Source organism: Microcaecilia unicolor, chromosome 6 (genome assembly GCF_901765095.1).
Source record: "Microcaecilia unicolor chromosome 6, aMicUni1.1, whole genome shotgun sequence".
Classification (NCBI taxonomy): Eukaryota; Metazoa; Chordata; class Amphibia; order Gymnophiona; family Siphonopidae; genus Microcaecilia; species Microcaecilia unicolor.
This window is the reverse complement of record NC_044036.1, coordinates 42,185,654-42,209,836: the sequence shown is the minus strand read 5'-3', so window position 1 is coordinate 42,209,836 and position 24,183 is coordinate 42,185,654. Positions and strand designations below refer to the sequence as shown.

Sequence of the window (24,183 nt, the reverse complement as noted above, 5' to 3'; positions counted from 1 at the left end):
CTAATAGACAAAAAATAAATAAAGTAAGCAAATCAAATCAATTAATGTGGACGGGAAGGAAGAGAGGAGGGTAGGTGGAGGCGAGTGGTTACAAGTGGTTACGAGTCAAAAGCAATGTTAAAGAGGTGGGCTTTCAGTCTAGATTTAAAGGTGGCCAAGGATGGGGCAAGACGTAGGGGCTCAGGAAGTTTATTCCAGGCGTAGGGTGCAGCGAGACAGAAGGCGCGAAGTCTGGAGTTGGCAGTAGTGGAGAAGGGAACAGATAAGAAGGATTTATCCATGGAGCGGAGTGCACGGGAAGGGGTGTAGGGAAGGACGAGTGTGGAGAGATACTGGGGAGCAGCAGAGTGAATACATTTATAGGTTAGTAGAAGAAGTTTGAACAGGATGCGAAAACGGATAGGGAGCCAGTGAAGGGTCTTGAGGAGAGGGGTAGTATGAGTAAAGCGACCCTGGCGGAAGATGAGACAGGCAGCAGAGTTTTGAACCGACTGGAGAGGGGAGAGGTGACTAAGTGGGAGGCCAGCAAGAAGCAGATTGCAGTAGTCTAAACGAGAGGTGACAAGGGTGTGGATGAGGGTTTTGGTAGAGTGCTCGGAAAGAAAGGGGCGGATTTTACGGATGTTGTAAAGAAAGAAACGACAGGTCTTGGCGGTCTGCTGGATATGAGCAGAGAAGGAGAGAGAAGAGTCAAAGATGACCCCAAGGTTTCGAGCTGAGGAGACAGGGAGAATGAGAGAGCCATCAACAGAAATAGAAAACGGGGGGAGTGGGGAGGTGGGTTTGGGGGGGAAAATGAGAAGCTCGGTTTTGGTCATATTTAATTTCAGGTGGCGTTGAGACATCCAGGCAGCAATGTCAGACAAGCACGCTGAAACTTTGGTTTGGATGCAAGGTGAGATATCAGGGGTAGAAAGGTAGATTTGGGAGTCATCAGCATACAGATGGTAGGAAAAGCCATGGGATGAGATTAATGAACCAAGAGAAGAAGTGTAGATAGAAAAGAGGAGGGGACCAAGAACAGAACCCTGAGGTACGCCGACAGGCAGAGGGATAGAAGTAGAAGAGGATCCACCAGAGTGAACACTAAAGGTACGGAGGGAGAGGTAGGAAGAGAACCAGGAAAGGACAGAGCCCTGGAATCCAAGTGAGGACAGGGTATCGAGAAGTATGCTGTGATCGACAGTGTCAAAAGCAGCGGAAAGATCAAGAAGAATGAGGATGGAATATTGACCTCTGGATTTAGCCAGTAATAGGTCATTGGAGACTTTAGTAAGCGCAGTTTCGGTTGAGTGGAGAGGGCGAAAACCAGATTGTAATGGGTCAAGAATAGCATGTGAGGAGAGAAAATCAAGGCAGCGGCGGTGAACAGCACGCTCAAGTAATTTGGAGAGAAAAGGAAGGAGGGAGATGGGTCGGTAATTAGAGGGACAAGTAGGGTCAAGTGAAGGCTTCTTAAGGAGAGGTGTGACCACAGCATGTTTAAAGGCAGCAGGGACGGTCGCAGTGGAAAGTGAGAGGTTGAGAATGTGACAGATAAAAGGAATAAGAGTAGGAGAGATGGCATTAAGAAGGTGGGTGGGAATGGGATCAGAGGAACAGGTGGTACATTTTGAGGAAGAAAGGAGAAGTGTAGTTTCCTCAATAGTAACTTCAGGAAAGGAAGAAAGGGAATGAGGGGAAGGAGAGAGAGGGGAACGGACTAGTGGAGGGAGAGCTGGTGAGGTAGAGAAAGCAAGGTTTATCTTTTGAACCTTGTTGTGAAAGAATTCAGCAAGGGTCTGAGGAGATAATGAAGGGGGAGTTGGGGGAGGGGGCACCTTGAGGAGAGAGTTCAATGTGGTGAAGAGAAGTCGAGGATTAGAGCCAAGAGAGTTGGTCAGTTGGATATAATAATCCTGTTTGGCACGTAAAAGAGCAGATTGGAAGGAGGTCAGCATGAACTTAAAGTGTAAGAAATCAGCAAGGGCCCGAGATTTCCGCCAGAGGCGTTCGGCGGAGCGGGTACAGGAACGTAGGTAGCGGATATTAGAAGTCAGCCAAGGTTGGGGTTTTGTACGCCTTACAGGGCGGGTCATCAAAGGTGCAAGAGTGTCTAAGGCAGAGGATAGGGTATTGTTGTAAGAAGAAACAGCCTCGTTGACAGACGTGGATGGTGCCACAGTAGAGAGGAGGTTTGAAACATGGGAGGATAAAGATGAAGGGTCAATATTGTGAAGATTCCTAGATAAATTAGATAGGATAGGACGGGACTGGGAGGGAGGAGATTTAAGTGTGAAAGTTATAAGATGGTGATCAGAGGAGGGATGATCAGAGGCAAGGAAACTAGAAGGTGAACAGTTGGAGGAGAAGATGAGATCAAGACAGTGACCATTTTGATGAGTGGGGGAGGTGGAGCATAGTTGGAGATTAAAGGACGATGTTAAAGCGAGTAACTTGGAAATATAAGAGTTGGAAGGATCATTAGCAGGAATATTAAAGTCACCAAGGATGAGAGAGGGGGAGGAAGGATCATGGAAGAAGGCAAGCCAGGCGTCAAAGTCACTGAGAAAGGATGAAAGGGACTTATTAGGGGGACGATAAATGACCGCTATTCGAAGAGGCAGAGGAGAGAAAAGGCGGATAGAGTGGACTTCAAAGGAGGAAAAACAGTGAGATTGAGGTGGAAGAAGGGGTTGAAATCTGGAGGAGGGAGAGAGAAGTAGTCCAACACCGCCCCCACGGCCAGCAGGGCGAGGAGTATGTGAAAATAGATAACCGCCATGGCACAGGGCTGCGACTGAAGCAGAGTCATCAGGGCAGAGCCAGGTTTCTGTTATGGCGAGCAGATGGAGGTGACGCGAGATAAAGAGGTCCTGGATATAGGGGAGTTTGTTACAGATAGAGCGGGCATTCCATAGGGCGCAAGAGAAGGGCAGAGAAGAGGAGGGGAGTAGAGGAATAGAGATGAGGTTAGAGAGGTCACGGTGAGATCTGTAGAGTTTGGATAATAGTTGGTGAGGAGGGCCAGGATTGGGATTGATGTCACCAGCTGAGAGTAAGAGAAGGAGTAAAAGAGAGCGGAGGAGAGTAGGAGAGGTGTGGCCACGAAGGCGTCGAAGGCGAGAGGTATTTAGGTGGAATGGGGAAGGCAAAATGGAGGGAAGAAAGAGACGGAGATTAAAAGCCAAGAGGGAGGAAGAGGGTAGGAGAGAAGGTGAGGTGATGAAGTCAATGGATGGGAAGTGAGTTCCTGTAGTGGAGAGAGGTAGGGGGTGAGGGAAAAGATTAGGAAGGGACAGAGCTAGGAAGAGAATGTGAATAGGGGCCATAAATGATTAAGGTACTTTAGCAACTGGAGAAAGATTAGATACAAAGAGAAAAATGCCCTAGAGCGGAGGCCCTGAGTGGATCGGGGTGGACCTGGGTGTCACCCCGGAGAAGGCTGTAAGGATATGCAGATGAGCTGCAAGTCCTCCACAGCACCTGAAAGGCAGCCGGTGGTAGAGGTGGGCACCTCTCAGCTGAGGAAAGGCTTACCAGGGGTTAGGCCGAAGCCAGCATTCCTCCCCCTGAGGGTCTGTGCCAGAGCCGGTGATGGGACTGGTGGTTGGGAGGCGGGAAGTACTGCTGGCCAGACTTGTACGGTCTGTGCCCTGAATAAGGCAAGTATAAATCAAGGTAAGGTATACACATATGTTTGTCTTGTTGGGCAGACTGGATGGACCGTGTAGGTCTTTTTTTGCCGTCATCTACTACGTAAACTATGACGGCAGATAAGAGCCAATGGTCCATCTCTTCCTCTCCCTAAGAGACCTCACGTGCCTGTCTCATGCTTTCTTAAATTGAGACAGTCTTCGACTCCACCGCTTCCACCAACCTTTCCTTGAAAAAGTACTTCCGCTGATTACTGTAACAGTACATTTTGTTCTAGTCTCTCAGCAGCAGGTATATTGGAGCCTCTAGGGTCCAGTATATGCAGTATAATATTTATAGCACTGCCTTTTCATAGGTGGGCTAGGGCTGCTATGGTTTGGTGAGTTTGCTATATAGGTTTTGAATGTTTCTTTGCAAGGTTTTGTATTAATAAGGAATCAAGAAGAAAGTAGAGGGCGACATACAATTCACAAAGCTGGGAGGAATCAAGTCCAAACCCTTTATTAGGCACCACAATGAAAGACCTGACACAGGCCTGCGTTTCGGCAGAAGGCCACCTGCCTCAGGGGTCACAAGACTTAATGAAGCCACTTGTCTGTATAAAGGTACCTGTGGATGGGTATATTATTCAATGCTGACAAAGCCGCCTGAAATCTTGCCAAAATATCTCAGCAATTTGCCACGTGCCAACACGGTGGTAGCCCTACCACCCTTTAGTAAAAGAGGAGCCTTGCAAGCTATAGGCAAAATATTGTTGTAAAACAGAAATATTAAGATTAAGGTACATGAAAAAATACTTTAACCCAATCAGCTGCTCCTTCTTTTAGAAATCATTTTTCAAAGATGTGTAAAATGCAATTCAGTGTACGATATTCAGTCATACTGAACTTCATAAGGACTTTTTAAATCCTCTGGCACCAAGAAAAAAAGATAGCAGACAGTAAAATAAGACTAGAAACTGATTAGGGTTTGCTGATAAATGGCATGCTACAGAATGTCGGTTAACAAAACATAGTAACATAGTAGATGATGGCAGAAAAAGACCTGCACGGTCCATCCAGTCTGCCCAACAAGACAAACTCATATGTGCTACTTTTTGTGTATACCCTACCTTGATTTGTACCTGTCCTCTTCAGGGCACAGACCGTATAAGTCTGCTGAGCACTATCTCCACCTCCCAACCACCAGTCCCACCTCCCAACCACCGGCTCTGGCACAGACCGTAGAAGTCTGCCCAGCACTATCCTCACCTCCCAACCACCAGTCCCGACTCCCAACCACCGGCTCTGGCACAGACCGTATAAGTCTGCCCAGCACTATCCCCGCCTCCCAACCACCAGCCCTGCCTCCCACCACCGGCTCTGGCACAGACCGTATAAGTCTGCCCAGCACTATCCTCACCTCCCAACCACCAGCCCCTCCCACCACCACCGGCTCTGCCACCCAATCTCACAAGTTATGCGAGTCCAACAATTAAATACAAAAAAATAAAAACTGTCCAAGAAAAGTGACAGGCCACACTATTGTCCCCCAGAGGCAGGACAACACTCTCTCTCAATGGCCAACATGTATGGCTTTTAGTAGACCAAATCTGTACTAATGAATCAAAGGCAACATTTTCAAAAAAGACCAGGTGTGTGAGTAGTAAAAACATTTTGTCATATTAAACAAAAATTTTCACTTTTAAGATGCTGATAAAATTTTTTAAAATACTAACAAAATACTTACAAAAAATGTCAAATGAAGCCAAAACTATTCAAATATTACTAATAGATGCTATATAGGTTGCCCAAAGTTAGGCACAGATCCCAGATCTACATGTAAACTAGTCAGTTAATAAGGTATTATCAGTAATTTGTTTTAATTTGCAGTCATTAGGATTTACACACATATCTGCCCTGGGCGCTATCCTATAACATGCATACCTAACTTCTATAGCTTGCAACTCAAAAGGGGGTTTGGCCATGAGGGAGGCATTGGGCATATCAGGGGTGTTCCAGAGATTTAGGCACAATATTACAGAACAGGGGTTTTCAACCCAGGACACACCATGCCAGTAAGGTTTTCAGGATATCCACGATGAATTTGCATGCAAATCTCTCTCGTGCATATTTATTGTGGGCTTCCTGAAAACCTGACTGACTAGATGTGTCCCGAGGACTGGGAAGAGAACTCCTGTTATAGAATGTCATTTTATGCTCTCAACTGCCATTAGGTTAGGCACAAAAAATGGGGGGGGGGGGGGGGGGGGGGGGAGGCAAAACTCATGCTGAATACTCAAAAATAAACCCCACTACAAAACATTTGTGAAAAGTAAAAAAAAAAAAAAAAAAACTTTAAAGAAAATGTTTTGTTTGTTGTGCTCATACAAGATTGGTGGTGGTGGGGGAGGGTTCCCTGTTTGGAGTTTCCACCACAATCATAGTAAATACAATTTTAGTTTTCAACAATCTTGCAAGAGTTCATAAAAAAAATGCTTTACAACTACTTCTCACTCAAAACAGATGCATTAGTGAGCAATACACTTATATTTCAAGATTGCTGCACAGAAGTGGTGGATTTGATGAAACTTCTTATCCTTTATAAGGATAACTTTTTATCAGGAAGACCAAATCAAGATTCAAACCAACTTGTCATAATTGTTTTAAACCAACTCACACATGGTTTAAAACAATTGTGACAAAAGTTGGTTTGAATCTTGATTTGGTCTTCCTGAAGGAGCTGGAGCAAAACATGGGCCATGTTGGGAACCTATTATTTCTATAAAGGATAAGAAGTTTCATGAAATCCGCCACATGCCATTTGCAGAATACTAATTTACTGAATTCCCCGATCAATGTGTCTTCCCTAGTTCCTATTAAGAATGCCCAACTGTTGATTATTTTAGTTGAAAAATTACTTTTCTTCAGAGGTTCTGCCATTAACAAATAAACAGATGCAAAAGAACCACCAAATTATGATCCTTCCTTAAATCCAGTCCTTGAGGTCCACAACCCAGTCTGGTTTTCAGGATTTCCACGATGAACATGTTTGAGGAGATCTGTCGATTTATTTATTTATTTGGATTTTGTTCACACCTTTTTCAGTAGTAGCTCAAGTACATTCAGGTACATTGGATATTTGCATTTACTGTTTCCATTGCATGGAAATAGATCCCACACATTTTCTCTGTCACGCTAAATATTTTTAGATGGTCATGTCCCTAAAAGCAAAGGGTGCTCAAATCCAGTTCTCGAGATCCACAAGATCTATTTGCTTCCAATGGAAACAGTAAATGCAAATAGATCTCATACATGTTCATTGTGTTAGTCTCTACTTAAGATGTTCATTGTGGAAATCCTGACAACCAGGCTGGGTTGTGGACTTTGAGGACTAGATTTGAGCACTCCCTGCTTTAGGGACATGATCATCTAAAAATATACAGCATGACAGAGAACTAGCAGCTGGTTACTCTACTGACTGTTCACTGCAAGCCAAGGTGAAAAAAAAATTCTCTACTGTAGTGAGAGCTCCAGCAATGCTGTGTTCCAGTGGGCCCAGTGGCGTTCCTAGGCTGGCTGACACCCAGGGCGGATCGCCACAGCGCCCCCCCCCCCGGGTGTATTTTTACCTGCTGGGGGGGGGGGGGTGCCACGCACCTGTCGGCTCCGAGTCCGCTCGTTCCCTGCTGCTCCCTCTGCCCCAGAACAGGAAGTAACCTGTTCCGTGCAGAGAGAGCAGAAGGGAGGGAATGAGCAGACTCGGCCAACAGACGTGCGGCCCCCCCCCCAGCGGCATGCACCCGGGGCGGACCACCCCCACCCCCCTTGGTACACCACTGAGTGGGCCACACAGTTGCACAATGCCGAGAAAACAGAAGTCCAGTATCCATGCAACCTCAAAACCATGTTTTTCACTCTCCTTCCTCTCCCCTAAATTCCTTCTTTTTATTATAAATCTTACTAGTGTCATACAGTCTTTAAAAGACTGATGGGGCTGTAACATCGAGAATATTCAGTTACTTCACAAATGCAACCCCCCCCCCCCCCCCCCCAAAGGCAGGCCTCACTTAACACAGTTTCCTTATCCAGAAGGAGTCAAACCTTCTTAGTGAAGTTTCAATTCTCCATCTTGATTGGTTGCCCCACTACAAAAACACCAAATACCTTCCACCTGGATTACACAGATGTCAATATTTCTATACATCCAAAAGAAAAATGTTGAGCTCACTCCCTAGAGAGAGAATAATGCTCATTACTCTAGCATGATCAGACTAGTCTGCATCATCTGGGCCTACTGTACAAGATGCAAAGGATTAGGCCTTCTGTCGCCCTCAGCTACCTTCTAAACATACTTGGATTTCCAGGCAGCTTATAAAACATTCATCATGTCAAAAGTATCTCATTGGTTAAAGTGCTGTAGTTCACCTCTTCACTCAGCACAAGCTGACATGATGGAAAAGCACCAAAATACAGCCTAGACACATATCAGCGATAAGGCTTTTCTAGGGGGCCTCAGGAATACAGATAAAACTCAGAGCAGCAGCTCCTCATACTCGAAGAACTATAATCTGAGGCATGTGAACAGCTGCAGTTGAATGTAAGATGTTCTCCTGACCCAGTTTCTAACATGGATTAACCAATTTCCAAATCATAGCCAGGTCCGCCGTGAGGGGGGCCCGGCACCGCAGTCCCCGGTCTCATACGCCTGCCCTCAGCTCCTTCGACAGCCCCTCTCCATCCACCACCGGGCCTCCCTGCATTCAAATCAATTCTGCAGCACCTCACCTGTGTGTGAAAGCGCAGCGGCATATCGCCTCCCTTTGGGCCTTCCCCCCCTGTGTTCCACCCTCGTCTGATGTAACTTCCTGTTTCTGAGAGGGCAGGACACAGGGAGGGAAGGACCAAAGGGAGGCGATCTGCCACTGCGCTTTCACACGGAGGTGAGGCGCTGCCAAATCGATTTGAATGCAGGGGGCCCAGTGGCGGATGTAGAGGGGCTGTCGACGGAGCCGAGGGTGGGTGGGTGAGACCGGGGACTGCGGCGCCGGTGGCCTGAGTAGCGATTGGGGGGGGGGGCGGCGGCCTTGCCTTGGGCCTGGCTCAGTCTCTCGGCGGCCCTCATCATACCTCTTAACTGAGCACTGAGAAACCTGGTAACCAGACTATTACAGCTTTTCCCATTGCCTCTGACCTCCAGAATTCCAGCAGAAGGACTAAAATGTTATTACTGTACGATGATCTGAGGGCTCACTTAATATAAAATTTATCAAGTGGTGAACTCTCTCAGGTTTTCCTAATGTTTACTTGAAGTTTAGTAAAACCACCAAAAAAGTTGAACATTAAAAACCTTACCTACAAAATTCATAATACAACAGTTACATCAGATACCTTAAAATAATTCCATTAACATTCCATACACTCCTTAAAACAGCAGCTTATAAATGGTTCCCTAAAAAATAAATAAATAAAATTCTGTTCTTGATGCAAGTCACATCATGGACCACAACATGGAAAGGCCTGAAATGTGGTACCATGTAGCTTTGATTTTAGTTGTACATTCAATAGTAACCAGGTTAGAGCATCGGGTTTGACATACAGGAGGTGCCCAGTTCAAATCCCACTGCTGTTTCTTGTGATCTTGGCCAACATTAGAATGTGAGCTCTCCAAGGACAAGAAAATACCTAGTGTACCTGAATGTACTTTAACTTGCCTTGAGCTACCACTGAAACGTGTGAGCAAAATCCAAATAAAATAAATAAGAGTAGGGAGTTACAGCACATTTGGCAAACTCCTCTGTCACTACCAGCTTGTAGGTGCATCCAGATCAATCTTACTTAAATGCAAGTCGAAGAAGCAGACACGATAAAGGTAGATAAAGAAGCCTTTATTGTAGAAAGTTGGATAAAAAGGTGCCCGACACGGCTGCGCTTCACTCAGCAGGGTGCTTCAGGGGGTGATAAACATATTAAAACATAAGCAAGCACATACCTAACAAACATAGACCAAAAGACTATAAACATAAGTACAACTTAAAACCAACTGGCTGTTAAAAATGCCACTCATTTCCCCCCTGGATTCTATATCGCGAGACCGAAATTGCGTGCACAAATCCGGCCATATTCTGGATTTGTGCACGCAATTTAATTACTTAACAAGCCAAGCAACACCGATAATTACTACTTAACAAGCAATTCACACTAACTGGCATTAATTTGAATTACATGCACAACTTGCTAAGCGTATTCTATAAAGTGGTGCGTGTAAATTCTAATGAATGCTGTAAACAAAGCGACATGGCTATGGGTGTGTAATGGGCAGGCCACAGGCATTCTGAAAATCTGTGCGCAGGGTTATAGAATACACTTGCTCTGCGCCTTTGGCACCGATATTTAAACCAAGTTTTACTTGGTGTAAAATGGATGCACCTACAGTTAGGCGCAGGCATGGCCGCTAGGCGAATTCTATAAACTACGCCTAAATCTAGACACGGTTTACAGAATACGCCTAAGCGGAAATATTTTTGGTTCCGATTTTTCAGGCACCATAAATAGAATCTAGTCCTATAAGTATTTAGTGTATTTATTTCTGTTATGTGTATAGTACATTTATATGATCTTTTTATTTTCTTATATTTTTAAATTTCATAAGTTCATGTTATACTAATGAGTATGGCGTTTTTAACAGTCAATTGGTTTAAGTTGTACTTATGTATTATGTTTATGGTCTATGTTTATTAGGTATGTGCTAACTTATGTTTTTATATGTTTATTAGCATAAGTATCGCCTCTGAAGCAGCCCAGCTGGGCGAAAACACAGCTGTGTCAAGCACCTTTCTATCCAGCTTTCTACAATAATGGCTTTTTTAACCATCCTTCATCATGTCTGCTTCTTTCACTTCCATTTTACTGGGACTAGTGGGCCACTTGCTCATCTGTTTCCTAGGACCAATCTTAATTAAAGCAAGGATGGTTTGATAGAAGATATCAATCAGGGCCGTGCCGACACGGTAAACGAGGTAAGCATGGCAGGAGGGCGCCATCCTCTGGGGGGCACCCCGCCGCACCATGCTTACCTCGCCCTCTTCTCCCCAGATCCTTGTCCTTTTTTTTTTGTTTAAATTTACCTCTCCGGCGCGTGACAGCGTAGCGTTAGTGAGGAGGTGGCGCTCCCCCGCCCCGACGTGTCAGTCTCTTCCCTTCCCTTCACTCTTCCCTTCACTCTGACGTCAGAAATGACATCAGAAGAAGGCAGGACACTGAGCGAAGGGAAGAAGACACGTCGGGGCGGGGGAGCGCCGCCTCCTTCTCACTAACGCTACGCTGCCACGCGCCGGAGAGGTAAATTTAAACAAAAAAAAAAAGGACAAGGATCTGGGGAGAAGAGGGCGGGTAGTGTAGCGATCGTTTTCGGGGGGGGGGGTCGCGCCGACGGGGCCAACTGCAGGGGGGCGCCGGAGACCCTAGGCACGGCCCTGATATCAATACAGAATTGCTGCAATGATAACTTTTAATTCTCTTATTAAGATCATTAAAATGCGCTTACCATCCAACAGCCAATGTTGATCCTGTATTTTTTCTAATTCTGATAGCATCACACGGGTGATCACATGATCTGGCACCAGGAGACCTTGTTCTATGTACTGCTCTGCCAACACACCCACCTCTAAGAAAAAAAAAAAAGAAGAAGACACATAAGCCAGTTATATTTCTATACAAAGCATTGCAGTACTCCTGAAGATGTTGTATTAGCTGACATGCTTACAGCCCATGAAAACCTCTTCCATGAAAAACTAGCATCCATATGCTAAGACACTGGTTCTCAACCCAATCCTTGGGGGCACACCTAGCTAGTCGGGTTTTCAGATATCCATACTGAATATGCATGAGACAGATTTGCACATTAAGTATATACGTTTTGCCATACTGGGACAGACCAAAGGCCCATCAAGTCCAGCATCCTGTTTCCAACAGTGGTCAATCCAGGTCACAAATACCTGGCATGATCCCACAAAAGTACAAAAAAACATTTTATGCTGCTTATCCCAGAAATAAGCAGTGGATTTTCCCCAAGTCCATTTTAATAATGGTTTATGGACTTTTCCTTTAGGAAGTCGTCCAAACCTTTTTTTTAAAACCCCACTAAGCTAACCGCCTTTACCGCATTCTCTGGCAACGATTTCCAGAGTTTAATTACACGTTGAGTGAAGAAACATTTTCTCCGATTCATTTTAATTTACTACTTTGTAGTTTCATTGCATGCCCCCTAGTCCTAGTATTTTTGGAAAGGGTAAACAGACGCTTCACATCTACCTGTTCCACTCCACTCGTTATTTTATAGACCTCTATCATATCTCCCCTCAGCCGTCTTTTCTCCAAGCAGTACATGCAAATTCATTATGGATATCCTGAAAACCTGACTGGCTTGGTATGGCCTGAGGGCTGGGTTGAGAAGCACTGTGCTAAGACAGAGAAGGAATGAGTTGCAACATTCAGGCTAAACTTTTCCTGCATGCTCATGAGGCACAGGCTGAGATACAACTAAAATAAGTAATGAACAGAAGATAGGAACACAATCTACTACCAAGAACATCAGGACTTATTCACAGAACAATCACATGTGAACAGTACAGCTTTGCAGAATCTCTGTTCAGCAAGATTAGTTACAGAAAGTACTTTTACAGGCAGAGAGACGTTACATATGAAGTTAAAACCACCCTTTTACTGCAGTTCTAAAAGGAATGGATTGAAACGACAAGGAAAAACAAAGTTAATGCTTTCTAATTGTATAAAACTTATGCACACTAAGCCTAAATTTGGTCCACATTTGTGCACACAGTTATAGAATAAAGGTCCGTTGCACACACAACTTAACTCCAATTAACAGCCAATTATTAAATTAGCAGTTGGTGTTAATTCCTGTTAATTGGCACCAATTAGCAGTAGCACACTCAACTGTCTTTAGTCCCTATTCTCAGGGCCAGTCTTAGGCATGGGCGACAGGGGCAGTCGCATAGGACCCTGCATCTCTGGCACGTCCGTCTCGGAACACCTCCCTGCTCCGTACCTTGATGTGAATCCACATTTCAGTAGAGAGCATCAGGCAGCGGCAGCAAATTTTCATATCCCGTCAGCTGCCAAGCCCAGAGCCTCCCGACTGCTGCGTCCCACCCCCCTTTTGAAGTCACTTCCTGCTTCCACAAGGGTGAGGTGCAGCAGCAAGGATAGGAAAACTCGCTGCCACTGTCTGCTGCTCTCCATTGAAACATGGTGGATGCACATCAAGGTACAGGGTGAGGTGGGGTTCCGAGAGCTCTAAACCTCCCTTTAAACTCTGATAAATTATGGCTTATAGTGATGGGTGCGGGATGGGGTGCGCAGACAGGGGCACCGCACTGAACTGGTCTGCAGAGAGCCCCACAATTGCTAAAACTGGCCCTGCATAATCTAGAAGCTGTGCAAATTCTATCATGCATGGCTTCTACGGAGCGTGGACATGGGGGGTATGGGCAGTGGCGTAGGAAGGGGGGGGCGGTGGGGCGATCCGCCCCGGGTGCACGCCGCTGGGGGGTGTCGGCGCCGCTGGTTACCTGCTCTCTGTGCCCCGGAACAGGTTACTTCCTGTTCTGGGGCAGAGAGAGCAGGGAACCAACGGAGCCGACGCAACTCCCAGCGACAACTGGGGCGGAGCACCAGTGGTAATAATGCACTCCGGGGGGGTGCGCAGCGGCGACCCGCCCCGGGTGTCAGCCGCCCTCGCTACACCACTGGGTATGGCTGGGTCAGGAGTGTGCCTGGGAGTAAGGTGCACAGATTATAGAATACTAGGAGTTATGCACCTAACTGCCAGCAATTAGACATGAGCACTTACACCAGGGTTTGGCATGGAACAAGTGATAGGTGAAAATTTGTGGACTTAGGATAATATTCTATAAAGATGGTTCCGCATGGAATGGTCATGGGTCCAGTCAGGTCTTGGGATTACTGCTCTTTCTTTCTGTTTTCATGAGATTGGTGTCTGTCGCTGAATCATCAAAGGCGAAGGTATTCAGAGCAGGCAATGCCCTGGGTTGAAAAGCTGAAGCCAAACATAGATTTGAACCTAGCAAGGGCAATCACTTCTATGCCTGGACTAGAAATACCATGACCATACCCTTAGCAAGGTTGATTTAGGAGAAGATAGTAACAACAAAGGCATGCCTTACCAGCAAACTTGAACAGAACATCTGTGCTTCTACTGTTGCCAGTTGTGATTGTAAAATACAATGGAGGCATGTGGCAATGTGGTGCAGGAATCAGAATGGACATGGTTGCCTCTAACCGATCCTAAAGTAGCTTAGAGGCAACTTGTTGGTACCAGAAGGTCAAGTCCAACAGAATTAGTTTTAGACTGAAACCACTGAACGTATATAGGTATATTCAAGAAAGAGAAAGAAAGACCTCCAGAGCCCCCCCCCCAACAGAGCAGACCCCCTTCCAGCCCGACCAGACCCAATGACCCCCCCCCCTTGACAGATGACCCGAACTCCGACCCCCTGACAGAACATACCTACCCTGGAGGTCTAGCACCCAACTTACTCCAACACAATCCCCCACGCCCAACCTGGTCATCTTGGGGCCCTGAACTCCCCTCCCCCGTACCTTCAAATGACGAGGGAGTAGCCCTCCTTCCTCCTTCCAGCACCACCTCCAAAATGGCAGCGCCCTGCCCAGTGCATCCTGGGATGCACTGTGACAGCTTCCCTAAGGGGGTAAGGGGGGTGCTAGACCATCAGGGAGGTCTCTTCTGTTAAGGGGGGGGGGGGGTTGTCGAGTCAGGTCTTTTAATGTTTTGGGAGTGGGGGGGCCGTGATGTCCACCGACCTCCAGGCCTTGTGTTTGGGGGGGGGGGGGGGGGAGGGACTTAGGTTTGACAGGTCTGGGAGAAAATCCTGGACCTGTAAAACCTCTGCCTCCCCCATTCCTCCAAACCCTAATGCCAGCTCTGAGCTGGCGTAGGGTTTGAAGTGGGAGCAGCCCCCTTGTTTGGGAACGCTGCCTGCTGATCACGAGGGAGGAATGCAGGAGACCCTCTCGTTTGCATGAATCTGCATGCAATTAGCGGTCACAGCCAGCAAGCACGTTGTTTCATGTGCTTTCCGGATCTGATCCTGGGGTGCAGGCAAACACGGGCACTAGCCCCGCGTCTGCTTCTGACCATCAGGGCACAAAAGATTTACACACACATCTTTATAGAATAGGGCTTAGCAAGATGCATATGCATATCCAAATTGTTGCCAATTAACACCAATGTTAACACCCAATTATTGGCACCAAATTGGCTCATTACTCAATATGTGTACAAATTGGATATGTGCCCAAATTTGCACAAGCAATTTTGACCACCATATATATAGAATCAGAGGGATAATGCAGGAAGGAACTCCGGTGAAAGTCTCACAAGACGGAGACAGACTTCAACCGGAAATCCTCTCTCACTAAGGCAATGAAGGTAGGTTGGTGGCTTGAGCCCCTGGAGGGGAAGGAGGGCCCTAGAAAATCTGGTTCTGTCCCTGGCATCACCCCCTTAATGAAAATAATTGGACTGGATTTATCAGTTTTGATATATCGCAATTTACATCAGTCTCTAAGCGGTTTACAATAATAAAACATATTTAATATCCAAAATATAATGCGCTCCTACTTCTACAATACAAATAAAATAATATGCCCCCTAAAATGCATATAATCCTCCATTACCTATAATATAATAAACAGTAAACTCACTGAAAAGACTTTTACATCCTATATAATAATTCTCACCTCCAATATTCTGTGCCTGGGACCATGGCACATTGAGAGGTGGTCGGCTAGGCTGTGTAGATCAGATGACGTCGGACGCATTATAACGTAAGCCCGGAGAAGAGACATCAGATTGGCCAATAGGAGAGGGGAGGAGCCGCGATGCAGGGAGCAGCAAATCAGCACAAAACGGGGCGGACCCAGCGGACGACAACCCTGGAACACAGAGGAAGGGTGGGAGGGAGGTGGGGGGACGACGACGACCCTGGAACATGGAGGAAGGGGGAACTGGGGGGGGGGCGCCCCAGGCACACACACTCTCTCTCTCTCACACACACTCGCACAGAGTCTCACTCACTCTGTCACACGCAAATTCACTCTCTCTCTCTCACACACACACTCTCTCAAACATACACACTCCGAGGAAAACCTTGCTAGCGCCCGTTTCATTTATGTCTGAAACGGGCCTTTTCTACTAGTATTATTATAAACCATTATATATAATATTGCTGAAACAATAAAAATCTTCAAAAATTGTACAAAAAGCATAATAAGAAATTTCATGAAAACTGTCCAACCCAAAAATCCATAAATACGGTCCAACATGAAAAAAATAAAAAAAGCCCACTTCCTGGTTGATGACAGTTTGATAACATCAAGTCCAGGTAATTGAAGAAGTCCTTTTTGAAAAGAACGCAATGCCTGCAATATTTTAGGTCAGCCTAAATTCATGATTTTACAGACTAAATGCAGTACGTTGACATCCATACGCTTAAAGACTGGCAACCAATACAGTTTATACAAAATGAAAGGGCTATGCTCGATTTTTGTTTTTGTTTTTTGGCTCCAGTAAAAAGCCATACAGCCAGTGGTGTGCTAGAGCCGGTTGTTAAATTTTTTTAATATCTTGCGAGCTGGTTGTTCTGGCAGGTGAGCCGGCTCTCCAGGGACGGCGCAACCCAGCGGTAAGCGAGGTCAGCATGGCAGGAGGGCGCCACAAGCCATGCTTACCGCCGCTTACCTCACCTCCCACAGCCCTCATATATGCCTGCACCCGCGCAGCCCTGGGGAGTTTAAATCTTTTATTTACCTCCATCGCAGAAGCTGCAATAAAAGCTCTGCCCGTCTATAGCCTTCCCTTCATTCCCTGTCAGTGTCCCGCCTTTTTCTGATGTCACTTCCTCTTTCTGTGAGGGCGGGACACAGAGGAAATGAAGGGAAGGCTAGAGACGAGCAGGACTTTCACTGAGGCGGCCACTGTGATGGAGGTAAATAAAAGATTTAAACCACGCAGGGTGGCAGGAACAAAAAGAGGGATGTTGGGGGGAGAAGAGGAGAGTTTCAGGACATGGGTGGATGGAGGGAAGGGAGGAGAGAAGAAATGCTGGACATGGATGGAGGGAAGGGATGAGAGAGGAAGTGAGATGAACATGAATGGAGGGGAGAGAGGAGAAAAGCTGGACATAGATGGAGGGGGAGAGGAAAAATGCTGGACATGGCTGGAGGAGAGGGAAGGGAGAGAGAAGAAATGCTGGATATGGATGGAGAGGAGGGAAGAGAGAGGAAGGAGATGAGATGAGGGGAAAGGAAGAGAGGAGAAAGACTGCACATGGATGGAGAAAATAGGCAGAAGCTGGAGCCACTGGACAGTCAAGTCTGCGGAGGACCAGAAATGAAGGAGGAAAGGAAAGAAACAAATGGAAAGGAAGCCCTGGAAACAGAGTTAAGAGGACAGAAAGAGCAGATTGGCTGTGGATCAGTAAAACAGGTCAGGGAACCACTATTTTTACACTTGCTAGTCAAATTGGTACATTTCTTTATGTGAAACTCAGAAGTGACTTGGGAAAAAAAATTCCCATTTCTTATGTTAAGATGGTTTCACTTGATTCTGCTCTTTGAATCCATTAAACTGTTAACATAACAGCACAACATCAAGATCATCACTGAAAGAAAACAAAAGAACCTGAAACTAAAGCACCAACCTTCCCTCTTCCCACAACCCAAAGAAGGGCAATTGTCAATATCCAATTTCAGAAGATGTAACTCTGTCTAAATTATAATCCTTTCAAAACAAATTTCAACCAAATCATACATCTCTACCAATAAAGACTGGAATTGGAAAGGGATAATCTGAATGTCATCAGCATTACCAAATATTACACACCCAGCTCTTCAATCACTCCCTCAAAAGAACTCAAACATATTAAAGAGAGCAGGTGAGAGTAGGGAACCTTGTGGTATGCAGCATCCAAGTCACCATTCCACTTGGCTCTATAAGATCGAGTCTTCAAAAATAATGCAAACAGATGCAATACTGCTCCTGAGATCCCCATGTTGCTAAGTCAATCAAGTAATAAATTATGATCATCATCGAAACTGCATTAATAGGGTCTCAAAACTCCCATCAGCAATTTTCCAAAGATTAATTTATCCAACAGTCTCAGTCCTACAGTAACTTATAAAACCAGACTGCATAGGGTCAGAATATCCTACCTCCAAAGAAAACTCCTGCAACTGCATGGTATCGACTGTCTTTAGCATCTTAGCAAGGAATGGAATACTAGCTATTGGTTGATAGAAAAAAAACTGACTGCTCTTGAAGGATTTCAAGAATACCACCGCTATTCGTGGAGCCAGTGCCAGTCAGTGGTCTGTGTGGAGGAGTGGCCTAGTGGTTAGAGCTGGTCTGTGTGGCTGTGTGGAGGAGTGGCCTAGTGGTTAGAGCACAGGTCTTGCTAGTGGAGGAGTAGCCTAGTGGTTAGTGCAGTGGAGCATAGAATGTTGCTACTATTTGAGATTCTGGAATGTTGCTACTATTTGAGATTCTACATGGAATGTTACTGAGTGGAGGAGTGGCCTAGTGGTTAGAGCACCAGTCTTGCAATCCAGAGGTGGCTGGTTTAAATCTTGGGCAAGTCACTTAACCCTCCATTGCCTCAGGTACAAACTTAGATTCTGAGCCCTCCTGGGACAGAGAAATATCCAGTGTACCTGAATGTAACTCACTGTGAGCTACTACTGAAAAAGGTGTGAGCAAAATCTAAATAAATAAAATAATGGCACTGAATGAAGTGTTCATAAACACCATAGCTGGCATTTAAAAAATATGCTGACCATCGAGTTTGAAAATTGATCTATAAGTACCTGATTAGTACTACTACTATCATTTCTATAGTGCTACTAGATGTACGCAGCGCTGTACACTTGAACATGGAGAGACAGTCCCTGCAGAAACTTACAGAAGAAAACCTTTGCTTAAATCAGACACATTTAAAACTACATCAAGGGGTTAACTTCCCCTCTCTTACATCTGTTTCAGCACTCAACCACAGGATAGGGTGGGGAGGGGGGGATGCCTTGGCCTTATGCTTCTTCTGAAATAACTTTAGGACCAGGACTTTCAGCTCTAGTCCTTGAAAGCAGCACCAGCCAAATCTAGTTTTCAGGGTAACAACTAATGCATACTACAATACAAACTTATCTTCTCCTCATTCTGAGCTCCAATTTTCACAAACAAATAATGATAATGCTCTCACAGAAACCTGGGCTCATATGTTGGTCCCAAATGCTAAAAAACAGCTGCCTTAAAGTCATTTTTAGCTGATGGCACTTCAGAAAGTAAAACCACTGTACCCTCTAGCATCCAACAGGCAGACCATACAGGTTGGGAATGCACATAAGTACATAAGTAATGCCACACTGGGAAAAGACCAAGGGTCCATCGAGCCCAGCATCCTGTCCACGACAGCGGCCAATCCAGGCCAAGGGCACCTGGCAAGCTTCCCAAACGTACAAACATCCTATACATGTTATTCCTGGAATTGTGGATTTTTCCCAAGTCCATTTAGTAGTGGTTTATGGACTTGTCCTTTAGGAAACCGTTTAACCCCTTTTTAAACTCTGCCAAGCTAACCGCCTTCACCACGTTCTCCGGCAACGAATTACAGAGTTTAATTTCGCGTTCGGTGAAGAAAAATTTCTCCGATTTGTTTTAAATTTACTACACTGTAGTTTCATCGCATGCCCCCTAGTCCTAGTATTTTTGGAAAGCGTGAACAGACGCTTCACATCCACCTGTTCCACTCCACTCATTATTTTATATGCCTCTATCATGTCTCCCCTCAGCCGTCTCTTCTCCAAGCTGAAAAGCCCTAGCCTCCTTAGTCTTTCTTCATAGGGAAGTCGTCCCATCCCTGCTATCATTTATTCACAGAAACCCACAGGTGCATCTCTCCACAATAATACACATTATAACACATGGACGTTCTTTCAAAAATGCCCCTCCAAGGTAGAATTGGGACGTCCATCTAATAGCCATTTTCAAACACGAAAAACATCAGGATTTCCTGTTTGAAAATACATGAGAAGGACTTTCTTGAACTGAAAACAACCAAAATAAACAGCCATTTTCCAAAATGAGATTGTCCAAAGTATGAACGCCAAAAAAGCAGGCACAAAAACATTTGTCTGGCCGAGATTATTATAGCTAGCTTACATAGGTGGTTGTACACAGAGCCTGGTTTCTTCCCCTGGGACAAGCATTCAGAATTACCACACACACATCCCACACTTACTTTTTGAGCATGCGGGAGGGTCACAAGGGGTAGCAGTTCATGAGGTAACATCACATTAAATGTGTCTCCTCCTGCTGGCCTGTACTGTAGGGATGTACAGGAGTGGAGTAGCTGCCTATTGGTTTAGTGCAGTGGACCGAGAACCTGGGGAACTGGATTTGATCCCCACTGCAGCTCTTTGCGATTCTGGGCAAAATCACTTGACCTTCCATTGCCCAAGGTACAAAAACTTGGATTGTAAGCCCATGAGGGACAGAGAAAGTACTTGTATACAATACAATGTAACCCACATTGGTTGTACCGCAAAAAGGCGACATATCCAATTCATGACCCTTTACCCTTTTACAGTGGAAGATGGACTGAGGGGAGGATGCATCAAAGTCCCCGGTAACATCTGCTCACTATTTTCACCTCATAAAAAATTACAGAGGTTAAAATAGCGAGGGATGCTCAAAACAAATTTCATGCAAATAAGCTGCATGGACTTTTAACGTGCAGCTCAAGCCAGTGCATGTGCAAGGCAGCCAGTCGCAAAGCATGGCTACCCTGCGCATGCCCAGAACAGCCCTCCGCTGTGAGAGACTGAGACAGAGAGAGAAAGATCTGCCACAGCTCTCCCCATCCCCAATCTCCCATGTGAGGTTGCCACCACAGCTCTCCTCCATCCCCAATCCCCCCCCCCCCCCCCCCCGTACAAGGTACACTTGAAAAGCTGCCCCTCAGATGGAGCCACGATTATGAGGGAGACGAGTGAAGCAGGAAGGAGCCTGAGCAGTTGTGAAGTACCTGCAACAATGAAGAACTGCCAGGACAGACAGCTCCAGACCTCCCGTTAAAATTTCCACAGTAAAGTTAGGGGCTGCTTCTGTGCATCACTTGGAAAATGGCTGTGCATTGCTCAGAATGCACATTTGAATGCTTAACACCTCATTTAAATAGATTAGCATAGGATTCCCATTTTCTGCTGCCCCACACGATAAAAAGCTTGCAGAGCCCCTTTGTGCATCTCCCACTGAATAACATGCTCAGTAAACCAGCTGGAACTGGTTTAGAAAGCACATTACTGGCTCGGTAAGTTTGATGTATCTCCCCCTGAGTGAGGCTAACCCTTGGTGGTCGTGGCCCATTCAGTTTGGGAGGATGGGAAGGGTGGAGAACCAAGAAAGAAAGTGGGGAGGGGGAGTAGAGGAAAGAGTGTGGCCTGATGCACACTGCCATGACATCCCATCTGCTAACTTGTAGTCCCATCCCTAAGAGTGTATTCTGAAGAATGAAAAGTGAATGATAAGTCTATTCATTAAACCGATTAAAAATCAGATAGCTACAAAAAAAAAGAAAAAGAGGCTCATAACATTGTAGCCCAACAGAAGCCAACTGTTATTGAGTTGGAAGTCCACAGTTGAAGGAAGCTTCCAAGGAAAAAAATACAAAACAGAGGGTAATTCTGTAATGAGCACATTGAGTGAGAGAGTAAGCAGGTGCCTATTACAAGCATATTCCATAAGGAAAAATAGGTGTCTGTTTTTGCTTATGGAATACTAATGCAAGTGGCAGAAAATGTGTCTGCATATCACTTCCACCAATCCTACGGCTGGTCTCCCTGCTCACATCTAGACATTAGCCAGAAAACACATAGATTAAAGAACACTGTACTTAGACGCATATGTGTGCTCTGCTCAAGCAAATACCCACTGGCATCAAAATGTGGCACATAGTTTCGCCTAGTCAATATTATACAAGTCACCTTACTTTCTAACTCTTCTTACTCTCTTACCCAGGGGCGTAGCCAGACTTCAGCGGGAGGGGGGTCCAGAGCCCGAGGTGAGGGGGCACATTTTAGCCCCCCCTGACACTTTTTATCCCGCTGCCGCCAGCAAATTTGACCCCCCCCCCCTCCTGCTGCCAACCCAACTGATCTGAAAAAATATTCATGACCTTATCAACTTTCGGAAATCACTAAAGACCTTCCTTTTTAATAAGACTTACCACACTAATCAACAATAGGAACTCTGACAATCTGTTTATTTTCTGATTTATTGAACTGATTATATCCATTATGTTATACCTGTTCTTTTTGTAACTAATTATCTATCTACTCTTGAATGGCGCTTGACATGATGAAATATTGTAAGCCACATTGAGTCTGCAAATAGGTGGGAAAATGTGGGATACGTGCAGGACGTCAGACTCACAGAAAGAGAACAAAGCTTTGCAGACCAGCCAGCACGCCTTGCGCCGGAAGAAGAGGACCTCAGCTGGTGGGGGTTGGGGTCCCCCGCCCGCAAAGGTAGCCGACGGCGACAGCAGATGAGGATTGGGGGAGGGGGGTTGAGAGGGTTGTCGGCAGGGGGGGTCCAGGGCCAAATCTACAGGGGCCCTGGACCCTACGCCCATGTAGCTACGCCACTGCTCTTACCTATTTATATTTTATTTTTTTCTTACATTTGTACCCCGCGCTTTCCCACTCATGGCAGGCTCAATGCGGCTTACATGGGGCAATGGAGGGTTAAGTGACTTGCCCAGAGTCACAAGGAGCTGCCTGTGCCTGAAGTGGGAATTGAACTCAGTTCCTCAGGACCAAAGTCCACCACCCTAACCACTAGGCCACTCCTCCACTTCTCGGAGGACAAGCAGGCTGCTTGTTCTCATGATTGGGTCGTTGTCCGCAATGGCTACTATTGAGATTCTGTTGCTACTATTTGAGATTCTACATGGAATGTTGCTATTCCACTAGCAACAGTCCATGTAGAAGTCAGCCCTTGCAGATCACCAATGTGGCTGCGCAGGCTTCTGAAACAGAAACAGAAGCCTGCGCAGCCTTCTACATGGAATGTTGCTAGTGGAACATTCCATGTAGAATCTCCAATAGTAGCAACATTCCATGTAGAATCTCCAGTAGTATCTATTTTATTTTTGTTACATTTGTACCCCGCGCTTTCCCACTCATGGCAGGCTCAATGCGGCTTACATGGGGCAATGGAGGGTTAAGTGACTTGCCCAGAGTCACAAGGAGCTGCCTGTGCCTGAAGTGGGAATCGAACTCAGTTCCTCAGTTCCCCAGGACCAAAGTCCACCACCCTAATCACTAGGCCACTCCTTGTTACATCTTTGCTTTATCCTTCACTATCAATTAAAATCTTCTATTACGTATTGTGTTGACATTGTAAGTAGTATACCATGCCACACTTTGTATTGTTATTTGAATATTTTTACTGCTGTAATTGCCTATTGCTCATGTTTGATCTATTGTACACTGCCTTGAGTGAATTTCTTTTAAAAAGGCGGTAAATAAATCCTATTAAAATATAAATATGTAAACTGCGCCACAAAAAGGCGATCATCAAATGCATTAACCTTAATCCTTAACCTTAAGATGCTATTTACACACATTCTAGTCACCTAAAAGTAGTAACTTACAGAATTACCCCCAATGTGTTAAAAAAAAAAAAGATTTTAAAAACTGAGGAAATCATCTTATTCACAATGCATAAAACTAAAGAATATTCCAGGAATAAAGGGGTGGGGGGAAGCAGTAGCAGAAGACCCAAGTGTTTAAGTACACAGATAAACAGCCTGGCTACAACTGTTGCTTTAAGTAGATGTCAGCTCATAATTAAATATTCTCGTGCTTAGCACCAATAATTTCATTCATTCAAAAAATGTTGAAACGTTTCCAAAAAGGCAAGTGTGTACAAGACTCTCTCCTGGATGAGGAACTACTGTTTGCCTTCAATTGCTTTTCCATTCCATCAGCATTACGTCAGCCTCAATCTAGAGTATGAACTCAACTTCACTACAAATAGAATAACCAGAGCTTTTTTTTTGAAGGGGTACTTGGGGGTACTGAGTACTGGCACCTTTTCCATTGTCTGCTAAAATTCACCCATGAACACCAAGTTTTAATGAAAGCTCAGGCTCTACACACCAATTCTGTCTTGTCATATATTCTGTGACCGGTTGCAGGGAGCCTGGCTATTATGGGTTGGGTCCGTCAGTGATCACCTCACTCCTGAAGGGTAGCCTAGCATTTAAGTACCGGCACCTTTTTTCTAGAAAAAAATGCAGTGATAATAACATTTACAAAACAGAGTCCGTTCCCACCATTATTCAAATCAAACAAGATGCCTCCTGCCTGGAGGCACACCTATCCAAGTCCATATGCCACAGTGAACGGGCAGGATATCTATCTGCAAGCACTAGAAAGCCAGTGTGTG

The 24,183-nt window shown here is 45.4% G+C and overlaps 1 protein-coding gene across 3 annotated transcripts in view; it reads right to left on the bottom strand.

Moving 5' to 3' along the window:
• AK4 (adenylate kinase 4) overlaps positions 1–24,183 on the bottom strand; it is an 82,609-nt gene that overhangs the window by 36,490 nt on the left and 21,936 nt on the right. For all 3 annotated transcript variants that reach the window (XM_030206930.1, XM_030206928.1, XM_030206929.1), the window contains exon 3: positions 11,161–11,280. In XM_030206930.1, coding sequence (XP_030062790.1) covers positions 11,161–11,280 — 120 coding nt within the window. The remainder of the gene's footprint in view (positions 1–11,160; positions 11,281–24,183) is intronic.